Source organism: Ovis canadensis, chromosome 12 (genome assembly GCF_042477335.2).
Source record: "Ovis canadensis isolate MfBH-ARS-UI-01 breed Bighorn chromosome 12, ARS-UI_OviCan_v2, whole genome shotgun sequence".
Taxonomy (NCBI): Eukaryota; Metazoa; Chordata; class Mammalia; order Artiodactyla; family Bovidae; genus Ovis; species Ovis canadensis.
Window position 1 is genome coordinate 76,868,043 of NC_091256.1, and position 23,025 is coordinate 76,891,067.

Consider the following 23,025-nt stretch of genomic DNA (forward strand, 5'->3'; position numbering starts at 1 on the left):
TTCTGCTGTACAACAACATGAATCAGTCATAACTATACATATATATCCCCTCACTCTGGAGCCTCCCTCCTCCCCACCCCATCCTGTCCCTCTAGGTCATCACAGAGCGCCAGGCTGGGCTCCCTGTGTTATACAGCAGCTTCCCACTAGCTATCTATTTTACATACTGACCTAGCATTTTAAAATTCAGGACCCTGCTGGTGAGACCAACAGCAGGGTTGAACAACAATCTCTGGGAGTAGGTTTTTTTTTTTTTTTTTTTTTGAGATTACAGAGGGGAGGCTTCTGGGATGGCTACTGAAGCTCTTTCCATTTCTTAACCTGGGTGATGGCTACAGGATATTCACCTTATAATGATGTACTAAGCTATGCATTTGTTTACATGGTTTTGGAGCCTATGTTTTATTTTTAAATAAAAATGGTTTTAAGAAAAAGAAAAAAATCCCCATGGTTTGGCAGAGAGACCTTTACTCTTCTTCCAAAATTTCTTTGGACTGTGGACTTTTTATTTATTTATTTTTAGACCATGGACTTTTTTAAAAGCACTCGAGGCTCCTAGTTTAAAACTTTGATTTATTCTAATCTATCCACAGCAACATCCAAACACATCAAGCAGAGAAATATAAACTTCTTTGGATCTTAGGTCTTACAATTTGTAAAACCGAATTAATTTCTTTCATACATAAATCTTTTCTTCACTCCTGTGAGAAAAAAAACATATAGCGCAAAAAAAAAGAGGCACTTTTATAAACTGGCTTGCATTTTCTTACTGGCAGCAACTTGCTGGTCTCTTTTTAAAATGAGTTTTCCAGCTTCAAAGGAGAAAATGTGTATTACATTTGGGATTGTGTGTGTGTGTGTGTTTTAGTTTGGAACTGTTAGAATTTTAGCCCTCGTGTCACATTTTACTAAAGTGCTTTAAAACAGATTGTAGCAGATGAATTGCGCTCTTTTGTTCTCTTGTCTTCCTTTTCATTATTATCCTTACCTCTGATTTCATTTTCCATTTCACAAGGCAAATTGTTGTAGGTATCTTTTTTCTTAAAATGGTGTTAGCTAGCTTCACTGACAAAAGAAAATAAAATTTCTGGTTAAGGGATCAAATTTCACTGCCATATAGCACATAAAATATTCTGTAAAACTTTCACAGTCCATTTACTTTGATTGAATTAGAAACTACTGTCACAAATTGTGCTCCTGCTATTGTACTTCTTACCTGGGAATCCAGTTCAGATAATAATCCCAAAGAATAACAGAGTAAAACCATAATCAGTTCAATAGTCCACAGCAAGATAAATAAATGAAAATCACTATGGTCATCATAGGAATTACTATTACAAAAAATAAATAAATAAAATTTTAAAATCATTATCGTCATTCTAGGAGTTTCTATTACTAAAGCCCTCTTGAGGAAGAGGTTCTCTCGTAGCAAATGTCCACAGGAGAAAACTGTGTTTCATCAAGACCAGATCTTGATTTAGCATATGACTCTATGAATTCATCAAAGCGTGAATTGGGACTCAAGAGGCAAGACCACTCTTTCTTCCACAAGTACAGCAGAAAACAGTTTGTCTGAGCCAAGTGTCCTTATTTTTAACGAGATTTCTTAGATTAAGAAACTTAATTCACATTAAATTCTTAAAGTCTTGATTTCCATTCACAAAGACTAAAGGTAGCAGAAAGTAATCGTTGCCACCAGAAATTCCCAATCTGCAATAGTTTTCTTAATGCAAAACTCCTGCTAGCTTCATTCAGTTCAGTTGCTTCATTAGTAGATTGGTATTTTTAAAATTAAGATATAATTTAGATGTATATAATCAATACACATTTTTGCATTATTTATACTGGGTCCTCCCTTTGCTCCCATCCCTGCTATTTCCACCTGAGGCACTGCAATTCCTCACTTCTTAGGCAAACTCATTCATTTCTACAAATTAGGTCTGAGACAAATACTCATGCTATAATTCTTACCTACTTCCTACTCTATTTGGATTATTTTTTCTCACAGAGGATCTAGGAAGGTGCTATACTTAGAAAGAGTTTGACTGGGAATAACATCAATAGCACAGGGAACACTGGTTTAAGTAAGACAGAAGTTTCTCTCTCCCTTATTATGGTCCAGAGGTAAGTAGTCCAAGGCTGGTATGGAAGTTCTACTACATGAAATCCTCAGGACCTGGGCTCCTTTTGTCCACTTCACTTTGCATGAATTCCTTCTTAAAGAACACCCCATAGTCCAAGACGGCTTCCCCAGTCACGTTCACAATCTAGCCAGCAGCATGAAGGACAACAGAAAGAAAGGCACACCCTTTACTTTTAAGATCCCCCTTTCTGGGGATCACATACAACACTTCCTACCTACATCCCATTAGCCAGAACTCAGCTACATGACCCTATCTAGTTGTAAAGCAGACGCCAACTAGGTGTCTTTATTCTAGGAGTTCATGTGGTCAGCTAATACTTGGAGCTTCCATCATTTTAAAAAGCAAGAGAATATTATGTTAGCGGATAACTAGCAGTCTCTACCAGCCCAACTTGTATCTCTCATAACAAGAAGTACCCAAAAGTAGGGCAGGCAGTCAGTGAGGTTTGCTGGGCTCCAACTTCTCCTCTCTGAGGCTGCCTCAGCCTGGCACAGCTCCACGTGTCGCGCTCTGTCTTAAGCTAGCTCCCTTCCTGCTCCTCAAGACACAAACAGCAGTTCTAGGCATCATATTTCAGATGCAACAAAATCCAAAAGAAGAGGAGGAAGGATGTATCTCTTCCCTCTGTCCCCTTTTGAAAAGGGAAGAAAATTTTCTTAGAAGCAGCTGGCAAAGTTCCCTTCAAGTCTCAGTGGCCAGATTTCATCACAATCCCATGCTTTGTACACAGCTGACCCTTGAATATCATGGTGGTGGGGGGGGAATGGGTGTGAGAGGTGCCCACCCTCCACACAGTTGGCCCTCCATATACGCATTCCTTGGTATCAGCAGTTCCTCCATACCTCTGGTTCCACATGCTCAGATTCAACCAACTGTGAATCACGGAGTACTGTAGCATTTACTATGGAAAACAAATCTTACCCATGAGTTCAAACCCGTGTTGTACAAGGGTCAACTGCAGTCACTGACAAGAAGACACAGAATGATAGGCAGGGACCCATCAGCACCCACCTCTCAGAAGCCATAAGTGGGGCTAACCTCTCTGAAACAGAGGGCTGCACAGAGGTTCAGTACCCCAACAAAAGTGGGGTTCTGTTATTGAAGAGGAATGGGGAAAGGATGTTGGGGTGGCACCTAATGGTGTCTACCACATTCTGTATCCTAAAGTTCCATACAGTTGACCTTTGAACAACACAGGTTTGAACTCTGTGGGTCCACCTACTTTTTTCAATAGTAAATACTATAGCTCTACACGATCCACAGTTGACTGAATGTAGGGATGTGGATCCACGCTCAGTGAGGAACCGCAGTTATTAAGGACCTACTATAAGTTATATGCAGATTTTCAACAGCACAGAGGGTCTGCACCCTTAACCTTCATGTTGTTCAAGGGTCAGCTGTACTATTACTAGAGATAAACTGATCTCTAAGATCAGATCAGTTCTTACACCCATCTCCTACCAACAAATTACAAGTGAAGAAAAAGCAAATGTGTAGACTAGTAACTACAAATCTAGGTTGCATAGACCACAGACTTCCTAGTGTCCATTCATTCCAGACACTACAATCAGCGTGTATTTCCCATTTCAGCCGAGTTAGCCCTTATGGTATAAATAGGAGAAAATTTCCCTGAGAGAAATACATGTTGTTTTTAAGTTGAAACTCACTTCTTACTTTATAAGCATCAGATCCTTTATGAGCATTTCAGAAGAAGCCACTTTACAGGTTCAGTGTGGCTGACGACGCAATAATAAGTCAGTTTTCCTGACTATCTGCTGCTGCCAGGCCTGGAAGTGCCCTCCCCCACCAAGAACCCATGTAGCCTTCAGTTCTCAGCTACAGTACTGAATTTCCAGTGCCTTTCTGGCCCTCCACGGGACATATGTGGGAGAGTTTTCAAGTTTGTTTTCTTTTGATTCATTAACAATTCAACAGCAATTTTTTTAAGGAAACAAAATTATTGCCTTAACAGGAAAACACTGTTTTTGGAGCGGTAGTTCACTTTTAGGCATACCAAAAGTTTGAAAGGAAAAGAAAACAAGCCAGTAAAAGAAAAAAGTGCCCTAAAATGATCACTGATGCCTGCATTATATGAGCTTTCTTTTTCCTTAAAGAAAAACCCATTTAGGTCACTACTAAAAAGCATTTCTGAAGGCTAACAGATGATACCACCCATGTGATTACAAATTGATCTTAGTATTATTTATGAATAGCATCATTTTATCAAGAGACGTTACTCAAAGACTTATAGACACCATCCTCAAAATGTATTCTGTCCTTAAGAAACATGAGCCAATCAGTAATTTTCAAAACTAACATCTTTAGAAACAAAGTAACACCTTTAACACTTCTGACATCCCTTTACCTAGAGATTGACTAAATCCTAAGAAATAAATTACTTTTGAAATATCTGTGTGACAGAGATCACTATTAACACAAAGTTTTGAGGCACACAAACGAAATGGCAGCTGTTAAATGATTTGCTGAAAAGCTAGTGCTGATTCAGAATCATCAGCCTACTAAAATACAGCTGCTCTCAACAGGTACAAGATTAAGTTCACAAAATTCACTGCAAATGTATTGACTAGTTATCCTCCATGTTGGCAAAGTTTATTAAGCTTGAAGGAAAGTTATTGTCTCAGCTACAGGAGCTTTCAAATCCATACTATTTCACTGGCAGCTACCTTATGAGAAACAGGTCATAAAATTGTGTTTAAACTTTACCGTCATATTTTCAATTGTTCTGCTTACGATTAAATCCAACCTTGAGAATATTTATGGGCTAAAGGATGGGCAAAGCAGTGAAGACAGGGTTATGGTTTTTTTTTTTTTCAGGGATCTGGGGCTTCAAAACTGTCAGGAAATCACAGCCTCATGACCTTCTTTTGCTCATGCACTAACAATTCACAACACCATGCATTTTTCCAGTGCTGTTTTCTCTTTTTGGCAAGACCAGTATTCTCGAATGAGGAGACTTCTCATTTTCTCTGGAGGTATTCTAACTTTAACTCTTCTCTTGCCTCCACCCCTACATATTTTGAAAGTGCCCTCCCAAACAAATAATGAGGAGATGTAAGAGAACAAACAAGACCAGAGGATGTAATGACCGTCACGCATCTGTTATAGTTTTAATATATTCAGAACACATTTATTACCAATCCTTCCTGTGCACGAGCTATCTCATATTTTTGTATGTGTAATAATTTGATTTCAGAATGAAAAAGGTAGCACATCTTCTTATCACATGAGTACAATGCTAGCATCAGCAACAATAACCGTGGTAACCATGAAGTCTTCTTCAAGCAAGTTAACCCCTCATATGGCTGGACTTCCAATGATTGCTATAGATGGCCATGCTACAACTTTATGTGTTTCTAAGCTTTTCAGTGAAATACGGTGTTATAAAATAAACACCATAAACCTATTTTGCTAATAACTAAATGCAAGCCCCTTCTCACAATGTTCTATTACATTGTTCTTTCAGTCCCCTACACACTGATATCAACAATAAGCCTATAGCCAAATTTTAAGACTAAGGCACACTTAGTTTAGCTTTTCTTTTCTAATATAAATAAATCATCCATCTTTTCCCGCATGTTAAATAAACAGCAAAGGAATACTTGACCAAGTTTAGCTCCCTGACAGTATGGGCTGTTGGTGATCATCCACCTCTGAAAGCAGCAGAGCAGAAGTCTGGAAAATCAATTAAATTGCTCTCACGTGCCCTGATTTGATATCCGTTTTAAGCGGTTTTCAATGTTGTGGTAACTGCAAGCAAATACGGAATAAGCATACTAACTAAATCCTTCCCTCTTAGGAAATGGTTCAGGGGCCAGAAAGAGGTTATCAGAAAGAACTTAATTTTTTTTTTAACAGAATGAGGATAAAACCTAGAGTATAATACTAGTTTAGCAGGTATTTCTAAAGCCAGAAAAACATAAATTCACGAGCTAACCAACTGTTAGGTAGTGGTGGTCGGCAAGGTTTGTGGGGGAGGGAAGAGAAAGAGGCCAATTTCACCCAGGAGATAAAGAGTCATGATTTCCTGCAGTTTCAGCTCAGTTTGGGTTTTATTTTCTTCTGCCTCACATTCTACTGTATCACTGTTTCCCTGAAAGTCGCTCAAGTGAGTTTCTCTCCGTCTACAACTTCAGTCACGGTTACACAACACGCGTGTTCCTCTTTCGCCTGCCCGCCCCCCTCGCCCCTCGCCTCCCCTCCGGGAAGGGAACAACCTGGGAGGGGAATGACACTGGCTCGCTGCCTCTGATGAAACCATCCCGCAAGTGACATTATGAAGCTCAAGTGAAGCTGTGGCCGACGCTGCGTTTTGCAAAACCCGGCCAATATCACCAGGAGGGGAATTCAGCGCAAGAGGCCGGGAATCCCCAGGGAAATCTCTAGAAGCTAGGGGTATCCCCCCTGTTCTCTTTTCGGCAAGTTCACAAAGGGCTCAGAACTGTGTGCCACGCCAGGTACAGGGGGGCGAGGTGTTGCTGCGCGGGGGGCGGGGGTTGGGGTGTGCAGAACTGACACGGAAGACCGCAGTGTGGCGGAAACAAGGGGGGTGGTCCCCCTCTCCGCAGCCGGCACCTGCGTTTCCCAACCGTCCGGCGGCGCGTCCGAAGCATCCCGAGCCTATGCGCCCTGGACCCGCGCACCCCACCCCGACCTGGGCGCTCCGGCGAGCTGCCCTCCGGCGCTGGGACCCGCCTGGCTGGGGGACCCGCCTGGCTGGGGAGGGGCTGTGCGCCCGGGTCATCCGCGCGCCCGCAGCTTTTGAGCCGGCCGTGGAGGGCGGGAGCGCGGCGGGTACCGCGCGAGTTACCCGCTCCCGGACCTGTGCCCGGGCGCCCAGCCTGGCCCCAGGCTCCGGGCGGACCCGTCGCGCTCCCGGGAAGCCCCGGGCGGGCGTACCTCGGATGTAGGCGCACTTGCTCTCGTCCAGCTGGCTGGAGGCCGAGCCGCCCATGGTGACGGTGCCGGAGGATGCGGAGCGCCGCGGCTGCCCGGGCGGGAAAGACGGACACTCCCGTCGGCGCCCGCTGCCAGCTCCTGGAAGTTGGTGCGACGGCGATCCGGGCTCTGCAATTAAAGGGCAAACTTCCTCCGAGAGGCGCGGCCTGCCGGGGCGCCTCCTCCGGGTCCGCGCCCTCTAAGGATCTGTGGGCCGGCCCGGAGCTGTCTTCCCGCCCTCGCTCCACTGGTGAGCTCGAAGGGATGTCGGGTCTGGAAGGACTTTTCTTCTCTTCGCTGGCTTCTTATTTTCACCTTGGGGTCAGAGGACAGTTTCCCTGGTGACCGGACACCTCTGAAGGTGGAACCTTCCTCCTCACCTCTCAGGAGGTGGAGGTCAAGGGCCCCTTGCTTTGCACGCCCTGCTCCTTGGTACCAGAAGCAACAGTTCTGGAGCATCACCCAAGAACTTGTTAGACATGCAAAATCTAGAAGGCAGCTAATTCAATTTAAAGGGTTTATATGGACGTATTTACAAAACAGAAGTAGAATCCCAAATGAAGTCAACAAACTTAAGGTCACCAGGGGATAGGGGATGGATCCTTTCAGGGGATGGATCCAGGGGAGAATTCCATGGACTGTACAGTCCATGGGGCTGCAAAGAGTCAGACACAACTGAGCGACTTTCACTCACACACACACACACACACACACACACACACAGCAGATGGATGGGGGAGGGGGTTGGGAGATTGGCACTGACACACACACAGGACTATATACTTAAAAGGTAACTAACAAGAACCTACTGTATAGCACAGGGAACTCTACTCAGTGCTCTATATGAGAAAAGAATCTATAAACAATAGTGAATACATGTACCTGAAACTAACACAACATTGTAAATCAACTATATGGCCAATAAAAATTTTAAAAAAAGAAGTTGAGCCAAGGAGGGAGTGGAGGATGAAAGGAAAAAAGAGAGAAACTAAAAAAAAAAAAAAGAAGAGAGAGAACCTAAGTTTGGATCCTACAATAGGCTCACAGTCCAGCAACTTCTTGAGATTTGATCAAAATCTGCTGTTGGATCTTTAGATTCCCTTCCTTTCCTTGACAAACTAGAAATAGTTCATTAGAAAGGGCACTTGTTCTTTTCCCACAAGCACTGTTTAGCTTGGCAGCTCCTCCCAAACAAGAACCAGCTTGGTAGAAGGGTCACCACTCATCTCTCCCTATTCTTAGCAGTCAGATTTTAGTGACTCCTGCTGACTTAACCTTCAAGGTCAAACGATCTGTTCACACAAGAACCAGGCCTGAGGGGGACATTTTTCTCTCCAAAGTTACTTATCTAGCATTCTAACGCAAAGATTTCTCATACCTCACCCCCAGTCTCTCACGTCTTACGTTCCAGTTCCAGTTCGTCAGTAAATCCTTTCAAATCGACTTCCAAAATAAATCCAGTGTCCAACCATTTCTCATCCTCTCCACAGCTATCAACCCCATCATTTCTCACCTGGATAATTACACATGCCTCCTAACTGGTCTGTCTCAGAGAAAAGCCACAAAGTCTGTCACTGACACAAGCCCCGACTTCCTCTCTGCCCTCACCTACCACCCACTCTCCCTCCCCTTCCAGCCCTACTGGCCTTTTTGCTCTGCTAGGGCACACCAAGCTCAGGGCCTTTTTTGCGCATGCTCGCTCTTCACCTAGCTTTCTCTTCCCTCAGATAATTCGCATGGCTTCCCTTCCAACTGTCTCACTTCATTCAATCTCTGCTTAAATCCTAATATATCAGAGATGCTTTCCTTAACCCCCTGTTTAAACACCGGGCTTCATCCCTCTGCCTCTTCCCCTATTCATATCAACCAGCATCATCTGACATATGTTTCTTTCTGGCTTTCCCCACTGAAATGGAAATTCCATGAGGTCAGAGATTGTCTTTGTTGATGCTGTTGTTGCTGTTTTTTCTTTCTTAAGGGCAGGGATTTTTATGTTCTCTGATAATATGTTCGATGCCTAGAACAGCACCTAGCACATAGCAGGTGCTCAATGGATAACTCTTGAATAAGTGAAGGAATGAGATATAAAATATAAGAATCTGCAATCAATGGAAGCTGTGATCTCAGTGGATCAAGAGCATTTCCAGCTATTCAGTGATTTGAACTATTCAGTCTTCAACTCTTTTCTCAATATTCTAGTCAGCTCTCAGTATTAAGGGTATCATACGATACACTTTAAATGTATCATATGATACACAGTAAGTGTATCATATCATATCATTCTTCTCAGAAAAGTAATTCCTTTCATTATACAAATTGATATAATTATACTTCAGAATGCTGTTATTCTTATTAAAGAGAACTAGTTTGGATCTCCTGTTAGAGTTTTAGCTTGTCACCTCTTGTTTGGGAATACACTGAGAAAAGACTGATTATAGTAATTTATCATTCTTTGCTCATTTGTAGCATTCACAAAATGAACAAGGTACACAGAAGGATTTTGTATGGTGTAGTTATTAAGATTTATAACCAGGCAGTTCCAGCCTGGAACCCGACCTGAACATGTGACCGGGTCAAGTTTCTTAACTTACCTGTCTTAGTCTCCTTATTTGTTAAACAGAGTTAATAACACTTACCTCATAGTGTAGACAAAATTAAATTTTATTGGGTTTGTGAAGCACTTAACCTATCCCTAGGAACACAGTAAGTGTTCAGTAAATGGAAATTAGGATTTTTATTATTAGTAAGGACAACGGTGGTCAGAGAGGCAATTTTCTAGAGAAAGTAGATTTTAATTGGACCTTGAAAATCATTGATGTTATATTAAGCAAGAACTTCTGTTCCCTTTTTTCCCAAAACAAATAAAGCTCTTTTTCCCTGATCAGTTTACAGAAAAAAAATTAAGGAATTCATTATTTTAGTCATAGTATTTAATATTTGCAAATCCTAAGTGGGAATCATTTTATTAATCACACACTAAAAATGAGTCTCCAAGCAATTTGATAGCTTTTTGAACCAGATTCAATTTCATGTGATTCAAATCAGCTAGTTTAGGAAATTTCCTTTGAAATGTTAGTTTTTGTACTGCATCAATATTTGGGGGCTTGAAATACTCTTAAAGATCATTTCTTTCAAGTAAATTTCACATACTAAAAATGGTTACCTTTTTTAACATCTTTATTGAGATATAATTCACTCAAAGTATCTTTTTTTTTTTAAAGGAACAATTAGTTTAATAGACATTTCGCACCTTGAAAATGTATGTATGTTTTGGGATTTCTTTGCATGTCATAGAATTATGAACCTCTTGTTTGTCACATTCTCATTTGACCAATATACTGTAACACACACTGCATATTAAATACATTTTGCTTCAGTAGTTCAGTTCAGTTCTCTCACTCTTTGAGACCTCATGGACTGCAGCACGCCAGGCTTCCCTGTCCATCACCAGCTCCCAGAGCTTGCTCAAACTCATGCCCATCAACTCAGTGATGCCATCCAACCATCTCATCCTCTGTCGTCCCATTCTCCTCCCACCTTCAATCTTTCCCAGCATCAAGGTCTTTTCAAATGAGTCAGCTCCCCGCATCAGGTGGCCCAAGTATTGGGAGTTTCAGCTTCAGCATCAGTCCTTCCAATGAATATTCAGGACTGATTTCCTTTAGGATGGACTGGTTGGATCTCCTTGCAGTCCAAGGGACTCTCAAGAGTCTTCTCCAACACCACAGTTCAAAAGCATCAATTCTTTGGCACTCAGCTTTCTGTATAGTCCAACTCTCACATGCATACGACTACTGGAAAAGTCATAGCTTTGACAGATGGACTTTTCTTGGCAAAGTAATGTTTCTGCTTTTTAATGTGGTGTCTAGGTTGGTCACAGCTTTTCTCCCAAGGAACAAGCATTTTTTAATTTCATGGCTACAGACACCATCTGCAGTGATTTTGGAGCCCCTCAAAATAAAGTCTGTTATTGTTTCCCAGTCTATTTGCCATGAGGTGATGGGACCAGATGCCATAATCTTAATTTTCTGAATGTTGAGTTTTTAACCAACTTTTTCACTCTCCTCTTTCACTTTCATCAAGAGGCAAATTCTTCTTCGCTTTCAGCCACAAGGGTGGTGTCATCTGCGTATATGAGGTTATTGATATTTCTCCTGGCAATCTTCATTCCAGCTTGTGTTTTATCCTGCCCGGCATTTTGCATGATGTATTCTGCATATAGGAGAAGGCAATGGCAACCCACTCCAGTACTCTTGCCTGGACAATCCCATGGATGGAGGAGCCTGGTAGGCTGCAATTCATGGGGTTGCTATGAGTCAGACACGACTGAGCGACTTCACTTTCACTTTTCACTTTGACTCATTGGAGAAGGAAATGGCAACCCACTCCAGTGTTCTTGCCTGGAGAATCCCAGGGATGGGGAAGCCTGGTGGGCTGCCTTCTATGGGGTCACACAGAGTCAGACACAACTGAAGCCACTTAGCAGCAGTAGCAGCAGCAGCATTCTGCATATAAGTTATATAAGCAGGGTGACAATATACAGCCTTGAGGTACTCCTTTCCCTATTTGGAACCAGTCTGCTGTTCCATGTCCAGTTCTAACTGTTGCTTCTTGACCTACATACAGATTTTTCAGGAAGCAGGTAAGGTGGTCTGGTATTCCCATCTCTGTAAGAATTTTCCAGTTTGTTGTGACCCATACAGTCAAAGGCTTTGGCATTAGTCAATAAAGCAGAAAGTGAAGTCACTCAGTCGTGTCCAACTCTTTGTGACCCCATGGACTGTAACCTACCAGGCTCTTCTGTCCATGGGGTTCTCCAGGCAAGAGTACTGGAATGAGTTGCCATTTCCTTCTCCACAATAAAGCAGAGGCAGATGTCTTTCTGGAACTCTCTTGCTTTTTCAATGATACAGCAGATGTTGACAATTTGATCTGTGATTCCTCTGCCTTTTCTAAACCCAGCTTGAACATCTGGAAGTTCACAGTTCACATATTGCTGAAACCTGGCTTGGAGAATTTGAGCATTACTTTGTTAGCATGTGATATGAGTGCAATTGTGCAGTAGTTTGAGCATTCTTTGGCATTGCCTTTCTTTGCAATTGGAATGAAAACATCTTTTCCAGTTCTGTGTCCACTGCTGAATTTTCCAAATTTGCTGGCATATTGAGTGCAGCACATTCACAGCATCATCTTTTAGGATTTGAAATAGCTCAACTGGAATTCCATCCCTTCCACTAACTTTGTTCATACTGATGCTACCTAAGGCCCATTTGACTTCACATTCCAGGATGTCCAGCTCTAGGTGAATGATCACACCATCGTGATTATCTGGGTCGTGAACATATTTTTTGTATAGTTCTTCTGTGTATTCTTGCTACCTCTTCTTAATATATTCTGCTTCTGTTAGGTCCATAGCATCTGTTCTTTATTGTGCCCATCTTTGCATGAAAAGTTCCCTTGGTATCTCTAATTTTCTTGAAGAGATCTCTAGTCTTTCCCATTCTATTGTTTTCCTATATTTCTTTGCAATGATCACTGAGGAAGGGTTTCTTATTTCTCCTTGATATTCTTTGGAATTCTGCATTCAAATAGGTATATATTTCCTTTTCTCCTTTGCCTTTAGCTTCCCTTCTTTTCTCAGCTATTTGAAAGGCTTCCTCAGACAGCCATTTTGCCTTTTTGCATTTCTTTTTCTTGGGGATAGTCTTGATCCCTGTCTCCTGTACAATGTCACAAACTTCCATCCATAGTTCTTCAGGCACTCTGTCAGATCTAGTCCCTTAAATCTATTTCTCACTTCCACTGTATAATCATAAAGGATTTGATTTAGGTCATACCTGAATGGTCTAGTGGTTTTCCCTACTTTCTTCAATTTAAGTCTGAGTTTGGCAATAAGGAGTTTATGATCTGAGCCACAGTCAGCTCCTGGTCTTGTGTTTGCTGACTGTATAGAGCTTCTCCATCATTGGCTGCAAAGAATATACCAATCTGATTTCGGTGTTGACCATCTGGTGACATCCATGTATAGAGTCTTCTCTTGTGTTGTTAGAAGAGGGTGTTTTCTATGACCAGTGCATTCTCTTTGCAAAACTCTATTAGCCTTTGCCCTACTTCATTCTGTACTCCAAGTCCAAACTTGCCTGTTACTCCAGGTATCTCTTGACTTCCTACTTTTACATTCCAGTCCCTTATAATGAAGAGGACATCTTTTTTGAGTGTCACTTCTAGAAGATCTTGTAGGTCTTCATAGAGCTGTTCAACTTCAGCTTCTTCAGCACTACTGGTCAGGGCATAGACCTGGATTACTGTGATATTGAATGGTTTGCCTTGGAAACGAACAGAGGTCATTCTGTAGTTTTTGAGATTGCATCCAAGTACTGCATTTCAGACTCTTTTGTTGACTATGATGGCTACTTCGTTTCTTCTAAGGGATTCTTCCCCACAGTAAAACACATTTCCTTATATTCTCCCTTGAATAATCTTTGAAGGTTGTGCTAACTGTAGGCAAACTGTAAAATTAATTAAATTTGTCTCTGAACCTCTCCTATCTTTCCTTAGCACTCTTTTCTCCTCTTTTCTTTGTATAATTTCTAAAGAATGCCCAACTTTATCAACAAAACTCTCATAGGTTGTTGTACAAAATAGAGTCAACTACTGAAAGTCATTTTATGAACAATTTTTTGTTTCTTTTTTAAATGAAGCTCCTACACTTACTAGCAAGATTGTTTCAGTACTCTAATATGATCTGTCTTTTCCAGAGGTACAAGGTTTAGAATCTCCAGTCACCATTCTGACATTGACTTGCCTCATGATTTGGGAAAATAACTTAAATTTTCTAATCTTTATATTTCTTTTCTTCAAAATGAGTATCTGTGAAAATTAAATGAGATCAGACTATATACATAATACACAATACTAACATGTTCAGCATATATTTCACAATCTCTAAATGAATGAAGCAAGCATGAAAAAAGGTAATAAATGAAAATGGGCTTTATTAACATAATAATGTTAATTCTTTTTATTCTTGTGCTTATTTTAGCACCTTTGATTTGTGTACAATAAATCACACTTTCCAGGAGGCAGGGCATCAGGACACATTTTGAAAGGGAAAGCAATATGCCTATTATATTTTAGTTGTATATTTGAAAAAAAAAAAGTTTTCATGGTACAAACTGTAGAAAATGGAGCTGGTTGAAATAGACAGCATATATAGAAGATGGAATCCAACTTCTCCTCATCAGTGATTCTTGAGGGGAAGTTTCAAAAGGTCCAAGGATGTGTGGAATTTTTATTAGAAAAGTCTTCTTTTTTTAAGTTTATAAAGATTCCTTCGGTTCAATGTGCTTTTCAAATATGAATCATCTCAACTGTATGTATATCTCCAGCACAGTGTGAGACCTTAGACATAGAGTAGAAGTCAAAGTATTTTAACAGAAACTGACAAAGGCTTGAAACTAAGGATGACAAACTCTAGACCCAATAGGGCAATTAGACGTGTATGTACCAGTCTTCAAATCTAACAAAGACCAAAAGCAACCAAGGCCGCAAGTGAGATGCTCCTGGCCTCGGATCCCTGAGCACAGTTCCAGCCATGTTACTTCCACCTCATGAAGATGGGTTTTGTGAAGGGTTGAGCTGTGGGCGTGGTGGTTGGGGTACTCTTCAACATCTTTTCCCTTCTCAGGGTTAGAATATGGGGTCAGAAGCTGATGGGTGGTGCATCAGGAAAACCATGGGTGGTGCATCAGGAAAACCATGGGTGGTGCATCAGGAAAACCATGATGCAATGTGGTGGCACCTTTAGCACATTCATAGCTATCAGGATGGACATACAATGCTCATCAGGGCAGTGTTGCCCACTACATCCACTCTCTCCCGTCAATCCCAGTCCATGCACTATAATAAAACAAGTCTTTGATTTCAGCCCCTTCATGGATCACAGCCTTGTTGTGGTTGAAGGGACTTGCATAACTCAGTGAGGCTATGAGCCATGCTGGGCAGGGTCACCAAAGATGAAGAGGTCATAATGAAGAGTTCTGACAAAGGGAGGAGGGAATGGCAAACCAATCCAGTATTCTCTCTGTGACAATGCCATGAACAGTTTGCAAAGGTAAAAAGGTATGACATTGAAAGATGAGCGCTCCAGGTTAGAAGGTGTCTAATATGCTACTGGGGAAGAGCAGATTGATTTAAGAAAGACAAAGAATAGACCAGCATAGTTACTCTTGCAAAAATCTATGACTGTATTATTGCCGTAGATAAACAGATTATAGGGTTCTTCTGAAGGCAAGACTACCTTGTACTTGGACAAATGGTTAGTTTAGTACAAGTGCACAAAGAGAAGAGTGCCACCTGCTGGACCAGCTATGATACTCCGTGCTGGGCTGGGGCTATATGAAAATGAAGGAAATGACAGAGACTCTGGTCCAAATCAAATTCACATGCTTGCCTTTAAATTAATTTAACAGTCATTTGGCATTATTCAGCTATTGCTTCTAAGCTTCTTTTGCTCAGCTGACAAATGAATTACTCTTCCAGAACAGACTTTTCTGTTGAATTTATTTGGGGGACTAATTCAATTATTTTATATTACGAGCTTATACTAACTGCTTATAACACACAGTTTGACATTAATTATAATCCATTTTGTAAAGCATAATCTCTTGATTATTTCCTTTTGCAGTCTCAGTTCCCTCTTTTCTATACAATGCATTAATTCTCCTAGTCGGGTAGCAATAGTTGTGAAAAGTAATATGCCAGCGCTCTGACTTCCATTGCAGCGTGCTTAAATCGGGAGATGGGAGGAGGTATTGACAAGCAACTCCAGGGAGTTGCAGTAACAGTGGGGCTGCTCCATCAAGGTGGGGATGGATATTACATCACTGAAATTGTTTAGAATTCCTATACATGATAATATGAAAATGCAAGCTGACTTAGTGTTAGTCACTCAGTCATGTCCCACTGTTTGCAACCCCATGGACTGTAAGCCTGCCAGCCTCCTCTGTCCATGGGATTGTCCAGGCAAGAATAGTGGGTTGCATGCCCTCCTCCAGGGGCTCTTCCTGACCCAGGGATCGAACCCAGGTCTTCTGCATTACAGGCAGGTTCTTTACCATCTGAGCCACCAGGGAAGACCAAAATGACTTAGCCATTTTTTTTTTAATGTGGTATTATCTTTAACTAAGTATAAAGACTTTTCCAGTCATGTCACCCAGGGATCATTTTATCCACTGCTCTATTTGGCTTCTAGTCTCTTGCCTCTCTCCTCAGCAATGGTAAGGCAGATACCCTTACCATAGGGAAGGGAGTCCCATGGTTTGTTGCCTTTGCCAATAATGAAAATTTTTGAGAACCAGGTGGCAAAGCTGTGGCCACTGGCATCTTTCACATGAACTACGTTGAAAGAACCAGGATGTCTCTCCTGATTGGTGACCACACCAGTTCTTCTCAGGTTAGCACCTCCAGTCACCATGCACCAGTGTCAAATTTGATTAAATCAGTACTCTTTCCAGTCTCCAAGTCAGTTTGAATGGTGTCATTCACCTTGATGAGGGAATTGAGGGTAGTGGATGGTGCAAGCATTATGGGTCACCAGATAAGGGATTCCCTTTGTCCCCAGAAAGATCTTTCCCACTTTGCCTAGCTTGTACCTTGCCTCCTCAGGTGTAATACAATGAACAGCAAAGCAACCACTGGTGTCATAGATCAGGTGAAAATTCTCTCCAGTTTTATCAGCGCTGATGACATCCATAAAACCAGCAGGGTAAGTTATATTGGTGCAGACCTTGCTATCACTCTTAATGAAATTCTGCATACGGATCTTCTCTATTTCATCTCCTATTGGGGCATACTTGAGTCTGTTCCTTAGGAAAATGATTAGGGGCAAACATTCCCTAGTTTGTGGGGACTGGTAGATGGACGAGGAGCAAACACACCACTCAGTTTATCCAGCATCGAAAGCTTTGGAGCTGATGTGGGCTTCAGGTGCTTCTCGGGAGCACAAGCTGTGGCTGCTCTAGGCACTGGGCAGGAAAAAGAGCTGACTTAGTTTTATTATTGCTTTTTTGTTCTCTGCAGACAATGTATCCTTTATTGCCTGAACCAAGGACAGATCCTTCTCACAGCATCTTCCCAATACTCTTTGCACTCACAAATAGTGTGAGTAGGACAGAGATGTCCAGATTTCTATGCCTTATGTTTGAAAGAAGTATTCTTCCACACTGGCATAATTTTTTGAACCCAGTTAAAACTGTCTTCATCCACACTGCCTTAAATTCCTTTTCTTATTTTGACATTGCACCAATTATCATTTCATTTAAGTTGTAAATGATAAAGCTATCACTTTTAAACACCTTAAGGTAGATCAATTTAATCAATTACATTCTCCTAAAATTTAGCCAACATTAGCTCACTGTAAGAATAACAGTTCTGGAGAAGAAAGAGTGTGAGGGCCTTTGAAATACATTTTGTTAGTCTGCTTCCAAGCTGGGCCAGTTAGAATCTTGCCCAGGATTTCTCTATTGTAGCTACTGAAAAAGAACTGTTGGGTTGCCCCAGTGGCTCAGTGGTGGAGAATCCACCTACCAGTGCAGGAGAGACAGGTTCGATCCCTGATCCAGGGAGATCCAACGTTCTGTGGAGCAACTAAGCTCATGCACCACAAACACTGAGCCTGGACCCTAGAGCCCAGGAGCTGCCACTGCTGAAGTCCGCATGCCCTGGAGCCTGTGCTCTGCAACAAGAGAAGCTATAGAGACCCAGGCAACGCGACCAGAGAGCAGCCCGGGCAGCCACGAGGAGCCAATGCATCAATAAAACATTTTTAAAGGAAAACAACTGCTCCCTTTCCCCTTGGGCTGATAAACTGGTAAGTCATGAATCTTGAGCTGCTCTGTTCAGTTCAGTTCAGTCACTCCGTTGTGTCCGACTCTTTGTGACCCCATGAATCGCAGCACAACCAGGCCTCCCTGTCCATCACCAACTCCCGGAGTCCACCCAAACCCATGTCCATCGAGTCGATGATGCCATCCAACCATCTCGTCTTCTGTCATCCCTTTCTCCTCCTGCCCTCAATCTTTCCCAGAATCAGGGTCTTTTCAAATGAGTCAGCTCTTCACATCAAGTGGCCAAAGTATTGGAGTTTCAGCTTCAGCATCAGTCCTTCCAATGAACACCCAGGACTGATCTCCTTTAGGATGGACTGGTTGGATCTCCTTGAAGTCCAAGGGACTGTCAAGAGTCTTCTCCAACACCACAATTCAAAAGCATCAATTCTTTGGCACTCAGCTTTCTTTATAGTCAAACTCTCATATCCATACATGACCACTGGAAAAACCATAGCCTTGACTAGACGGGCCTTTGTTGGCAAAGTAATGTCTCTGCTTTTGAATATGCTATCTAGGTTGGTCATAACTTTCCTTCCAAGGAGTAAGCGTCTTTTAATTTCATGGCTGCTGTCACCATCTGCAGTGATTTTTGAAGCCCAGAAAAATAAAGTCAGTCACTGATTCCACTGTTTCCCCATCTATTTGCCATGAAGTGATGGGACCAGATGCCATGATCTTCATTTTCTGAATATTGAGCTTTAAGCCAACTTTTTCACTCTTCTCTTTCACTTTCATCAAGAGGCTCTTTAGCTCTTCTTCACTTTCTGCCATAAGAATGGTGTCATCTGCATATCTGAGGTTATTGATATTTCTCCCAGCAATCTTGATTCCAGCTTGTGCTTCCTCCAGCCCAGTGTTTCTCATGATGTACTCTGCATATAAGTTAAATAAGCAGAGTGACAATATACGGTCTTGATGTACTCCTTTTCCTATTTGGAACCAGTCTGTTGTTCCATGTCCAGTTCTAACTGTTGCTTCCTGACCTGCATACGGGTTTCTCAAAAGGCAGGTCAGGTGATCTGAATTCCCATTTCTTTCAGAATTTCCACAGTTTCTTGTGATCCACACAGTCAAAGGCTTTGGCATAGTCAATAAAGCAGCTAGTGAACATTTGTTCACCAGAAGGAGAGCCTCTGATTGAAACAAAAGAGTTCTCTGATGACATTCTATTAGTTGAGTTCTGGCTTTCCCAGTTACATGAAACAGTAAATAATCCCCCCCCCCCCACCTTTTTTGTTAAGTTTGAATTGGGTTTCTGTCTTCCTTTCCAACCAAAAACATTTTGACCAATATATATTGCTTTACATATAGTACTTGTATGCAAGATTAAAACATTCTGTAGCTATACTAAATCTCTTTATATAAATGATTAAAGCAAATATAAATAGACATTGCTTTCTATGAGTGATTTGTAGCCTATGCCAACAAATGGCAGTTAGCACAATATATAATAATTTGCTTTACTTTTCTTAATCATTTTTCATTCTCTACAGTCATGTTTAAAAGTGATTTATTTTCATTCTAGACACTTGATTAATGATTGGCTCTCTATGTACACTAATTCCAATTCAAATTTAAAGTCATCTGTCTCAAATATTGGCAAGAGAATTAGCAGTCCTGTACGTGTTACTACCTGAATGTTTACAATTTTAGTTCCTTATTGATCTCATTTTTTAAAAAATTAGATTCATAAAATTTTAAATTTTAGTGTAAGTCAGGCTGCAATTAAATTTGGAAGTATGGCAGAGTTTGGATTAGAGCTAAATCAGATTGGCAGGAGTTCTGCAGCCTTAATGGCTATGTTTTACATGGTGCTATTAAAGTTATAGCCACATAAATTATGTCACTTAATCCTAGAAGTCTTGGAAATTAACCATGGTAAGAGGGAGCCCAGTGTTAATAAACTAAGCAGTACCAAGAAGACTGTTGTGAAAATATCAGTAGAAAAGCAAATGGAAAACAAGGATAGCATTAATGTTATAGGTTTTCTGTTTGTCTGTTGAGACTTATGTGCTAGAACCTTGATGGCTATGACTTGGCCTCCGATGCCTGGAACAGTCCCAGGCTTATGGTCAGCACTCAAAAAGAGCTTGTTGAATGAATGAATGATGCTCTTCAGTAGATACAAATCTTTGATGCAACAAGATTTTTCCTGTAATTACTGTAGGTTATCAGACTGATCCAGAAGGAATTTCAGGTATTCTCTTCTCCAGTCTTCCTCATTTTAATGCTGAAGGAACTGAGATCAGGAGAGGTAAATGTTTGTTCAGAACCAACATGGGGTAATGAATCAGTTAACAAACATTTATGGAGTATTCACTACTGATGAATATTTGGAACTGTTTCAGATAATGGGAATACAGCAGAGCATAAGACAGCCTGAGGCTCTGACATCAAGAGTTTACATTCAGAGTGATGACTGAGTGATCAGTGAGTAAATAAGATTTCCGTTCCTTATAAGTGATGCTATAAAACGCTAGTATAGAATATTGTGGTGGAGAATAACAGAACATGGGGAAAGACACAGCTGATTTAGTAGATTACTGAGCACAGAATCTCTAAGAATTCTCATTTGAGCCAAGCCATGAGTGATGAGGACACATGTATGCAAAATAGAGGAAAAGGATTCCAAGCGCAGGTGCAAAGGTTCTAACAAGGAAACAAGCTTGGTGTGCTTGATGGAAAGGAAAACAGCCATAGTGCTTCTGCTGGAATGAAAAGGGCAGGAAATGAACAGAGATGAGGTTTGGTGGGCAAATACCACACCCTGTAGAACCCTGTGTATCAGGAAGAGAAGAAGTTGGGTTTTATTACAGAGGGTGACGAGACCCCAATGTAAGTTTTGCGGAGAGAAGTCACATAATCTAATTTTCATTTTAGCCATTTGCAGTGACATGGATGGAACCTAAACATTGTCATACGGAGTGAAGTTAGTCAGAAAGAGAAAAACAAATACCGTATATTAACATATACATGCAGAATCTAGAAAAATGGTGTAGATGAACCTGTTTGTAAAGCACAAATAGAGACACAGGCATAGACAGCAAATGTATGGACAACTAGGGGGGTGAACTGAGAGGTTGGGATTGACCTATATACACTATTGAGACTGTGTATAAAGTAGATAACTCATGAGAACCTACTATATAGCTCAGGGAACTCTACTCAGTGCTTTGTGGTGGCCTAAATGGGAAGGAAATCCAAAAAAAGAGGGGATATATGTATATGTATAGGGGATTCATTTTGCTGTACAGTAGAAACTAAAGCAACATTGTAAAGCAACTAGACTCCAATTTTTAAAAATTAATTAAAATTTAAAAAACAAAAATTGAAGGAAAAAAATAAGATTAATGAAAAAAAGAAAAATCACTGAGACTGCTATATGGAGAAAGGATCAGACTGAAAAAGACAGGAAGCTGGGACTGATTGGGACATTGTCTTAGTAGTTCAGGCTAGATGGTGGTCACTTGGGCAAGGGTGTAGCAGTGAAGAAGGGAGCAGTAGCCAGACTCAAGACACACTTTGTAAGTACTGCAGGACTTGTTGATAATTGCTTGTGGGCAGTTGGACAAATGAAGATGAAGATGGTAAATGGCCATGATGGGGAAGACCGTGGGAAGAATAAACTGGGAGGAAGGGAGAAATAATTAGTTCTGCTTTAGATATGTCAAGGGCTTCCCTGGTGGCTCAGACCGTAAAGAATATGCCTGCAATACAGAAAACCCAGGAGATGTGGGTTCAATCCCTGGGTCTGGACGATCGCCTGAAGTAGGAAATGGCAACCCACTCTAGTATTCTTGCCTGGGAAATTCCATGGATAGAGGAGCCTGGCAGGCTATAGTCCATGGGGTCGCAAAGAATCAGGCACGACTGAACAATGAACAGACATGTGAAGTTTGACATTTTTATTAAACACTTATAAGGAAATGCTGAAAGGTAGTTGGATAAATAAGTCTAGAACTCAAGACAGAGGTCAGGAAAAGAGGTATGGATTTGAAAGTCGTTTGTGAAGAGATGATACTTAAAGCCATGGCAATAGGGAAGAGTACAGGTTGAAAACACAGAGGCTTGCAAGAGGTCTGCTGGAGGAGGAAGAGCCAGAAAAGATGCTAAGAAAGAGCTCTCAGACCAGTCAGGGTAAAATCAGATGAGTTTGGCTTCATGGACATCTACACAACCAACCTTAACAGGAACTGTCTCTTATAGATGTGGGGTTGGGAGAATGGAGGAATGAAAGCCTGACTGAAGTGCATTATGGCAAGAATGAGAGGCAGGACGAAAAGGAAGCAAGCTAAACATGGCTTTCAGAAATTTTTCTGTTGAGTGGGGAAGATAAATGGAGTGGTGATTGGTGGGGGATGGAGGAGAGAGAGAGAGATTAGACGGCTAGTGCAGACAATGCAGTAGAAAGAATCTGATGATACATAAGTGCAAGGGGATAACTGAAGATACACAGCTGTGTGAAAGAATTGGCCTTTGTGCTTGAATGGGGCAAGGATGCTTTACCCACTATGACTCAAGGGAAACACAGATGCTGAGTTTCAGATGCCGGTGGGCTGCAGGATTTGGTAAGGAGTTGAGGCAGTTCTTGGCCAGTTCTATCAGAGCTGTATTCAATTTTCTCAAATCCCATTCTGGAGTATAACCACATAGCCTCCAATAGAAAATAATGTCATATTTCTTGTATTGGACACAATAGCTGAAACTGTTGATAGAGGTGATTCCTACTTCAGTTAATTTGCAGCATGAAAAATATTCTGCAAATCTGTTATGTTCAGTGGTACAAACATGTCTTTTATCTAATTAAATGGGATTCTTATAGCACTAAGCTTGTCTTGAGGACAATATAGAAGAGACAAAGCCCTCAATTTTTTGTTTGAATAAAGGAGGAAAGTCAGTCAACACATGGAAAATGTGAAGGGAATCTGGGTCCTAGAAATCACGTCGAACCACTGATACCGTCAACTCTGGAACAGCCCTACCTCAGATTTCTTGTTGTGTAAGTGTAAGTGTGCTGACTGTTGCAGATGTTTTTT

At 41.4% G+C, this 23,025-nt stretch overlaps 1 protein-coding gene and 1 pseudogene across 3 annotated transcripts in view; both read right to left on the reverse strand.

The window, feature by feature from the left end:
• Positions 1-8,727, reverse strand: part of NIBAN1 (niban apoptosis regulator 1) — a 175,938-nt gene extending 167,211 nt beyond the window's left edge. Inside the window, exons 1-2 of one of the 3 annotated variants that reach the window (XM_069546286.1) lie at positions 8,479-8,727; positions 7,062-7,415 (exon numbers count right to left, since the gene is read on the reverse strand). In XM_069546286.1, coding sequence (XP_069402387.1) covers positions 7,062-7,116 — 55 coding nt within the window. In that variant the 5' untranslated portion in view covers positions 7,117-7,415; positions 8,479-8,727. The remainder of the gene's footprint in view (positions 1-7,061; positions 7,416-8,478) is intronic. The other 2 variants (XM_069546285.1, XM_069546287.1) reach the window with 2 other exon arrangements.
• Positions 8,728-16,326: 7,599 nt separating this feature from the next.
• LOC138416264 (small ribosomal subunit protein eS4, X isoform-like) lies at positions 16,327-17,757 on the reverse strand (annotated as a pseudogene).
• Between the last annotated feature and the right edge of the window lie 5,268 nt (positions 17,758-23,025).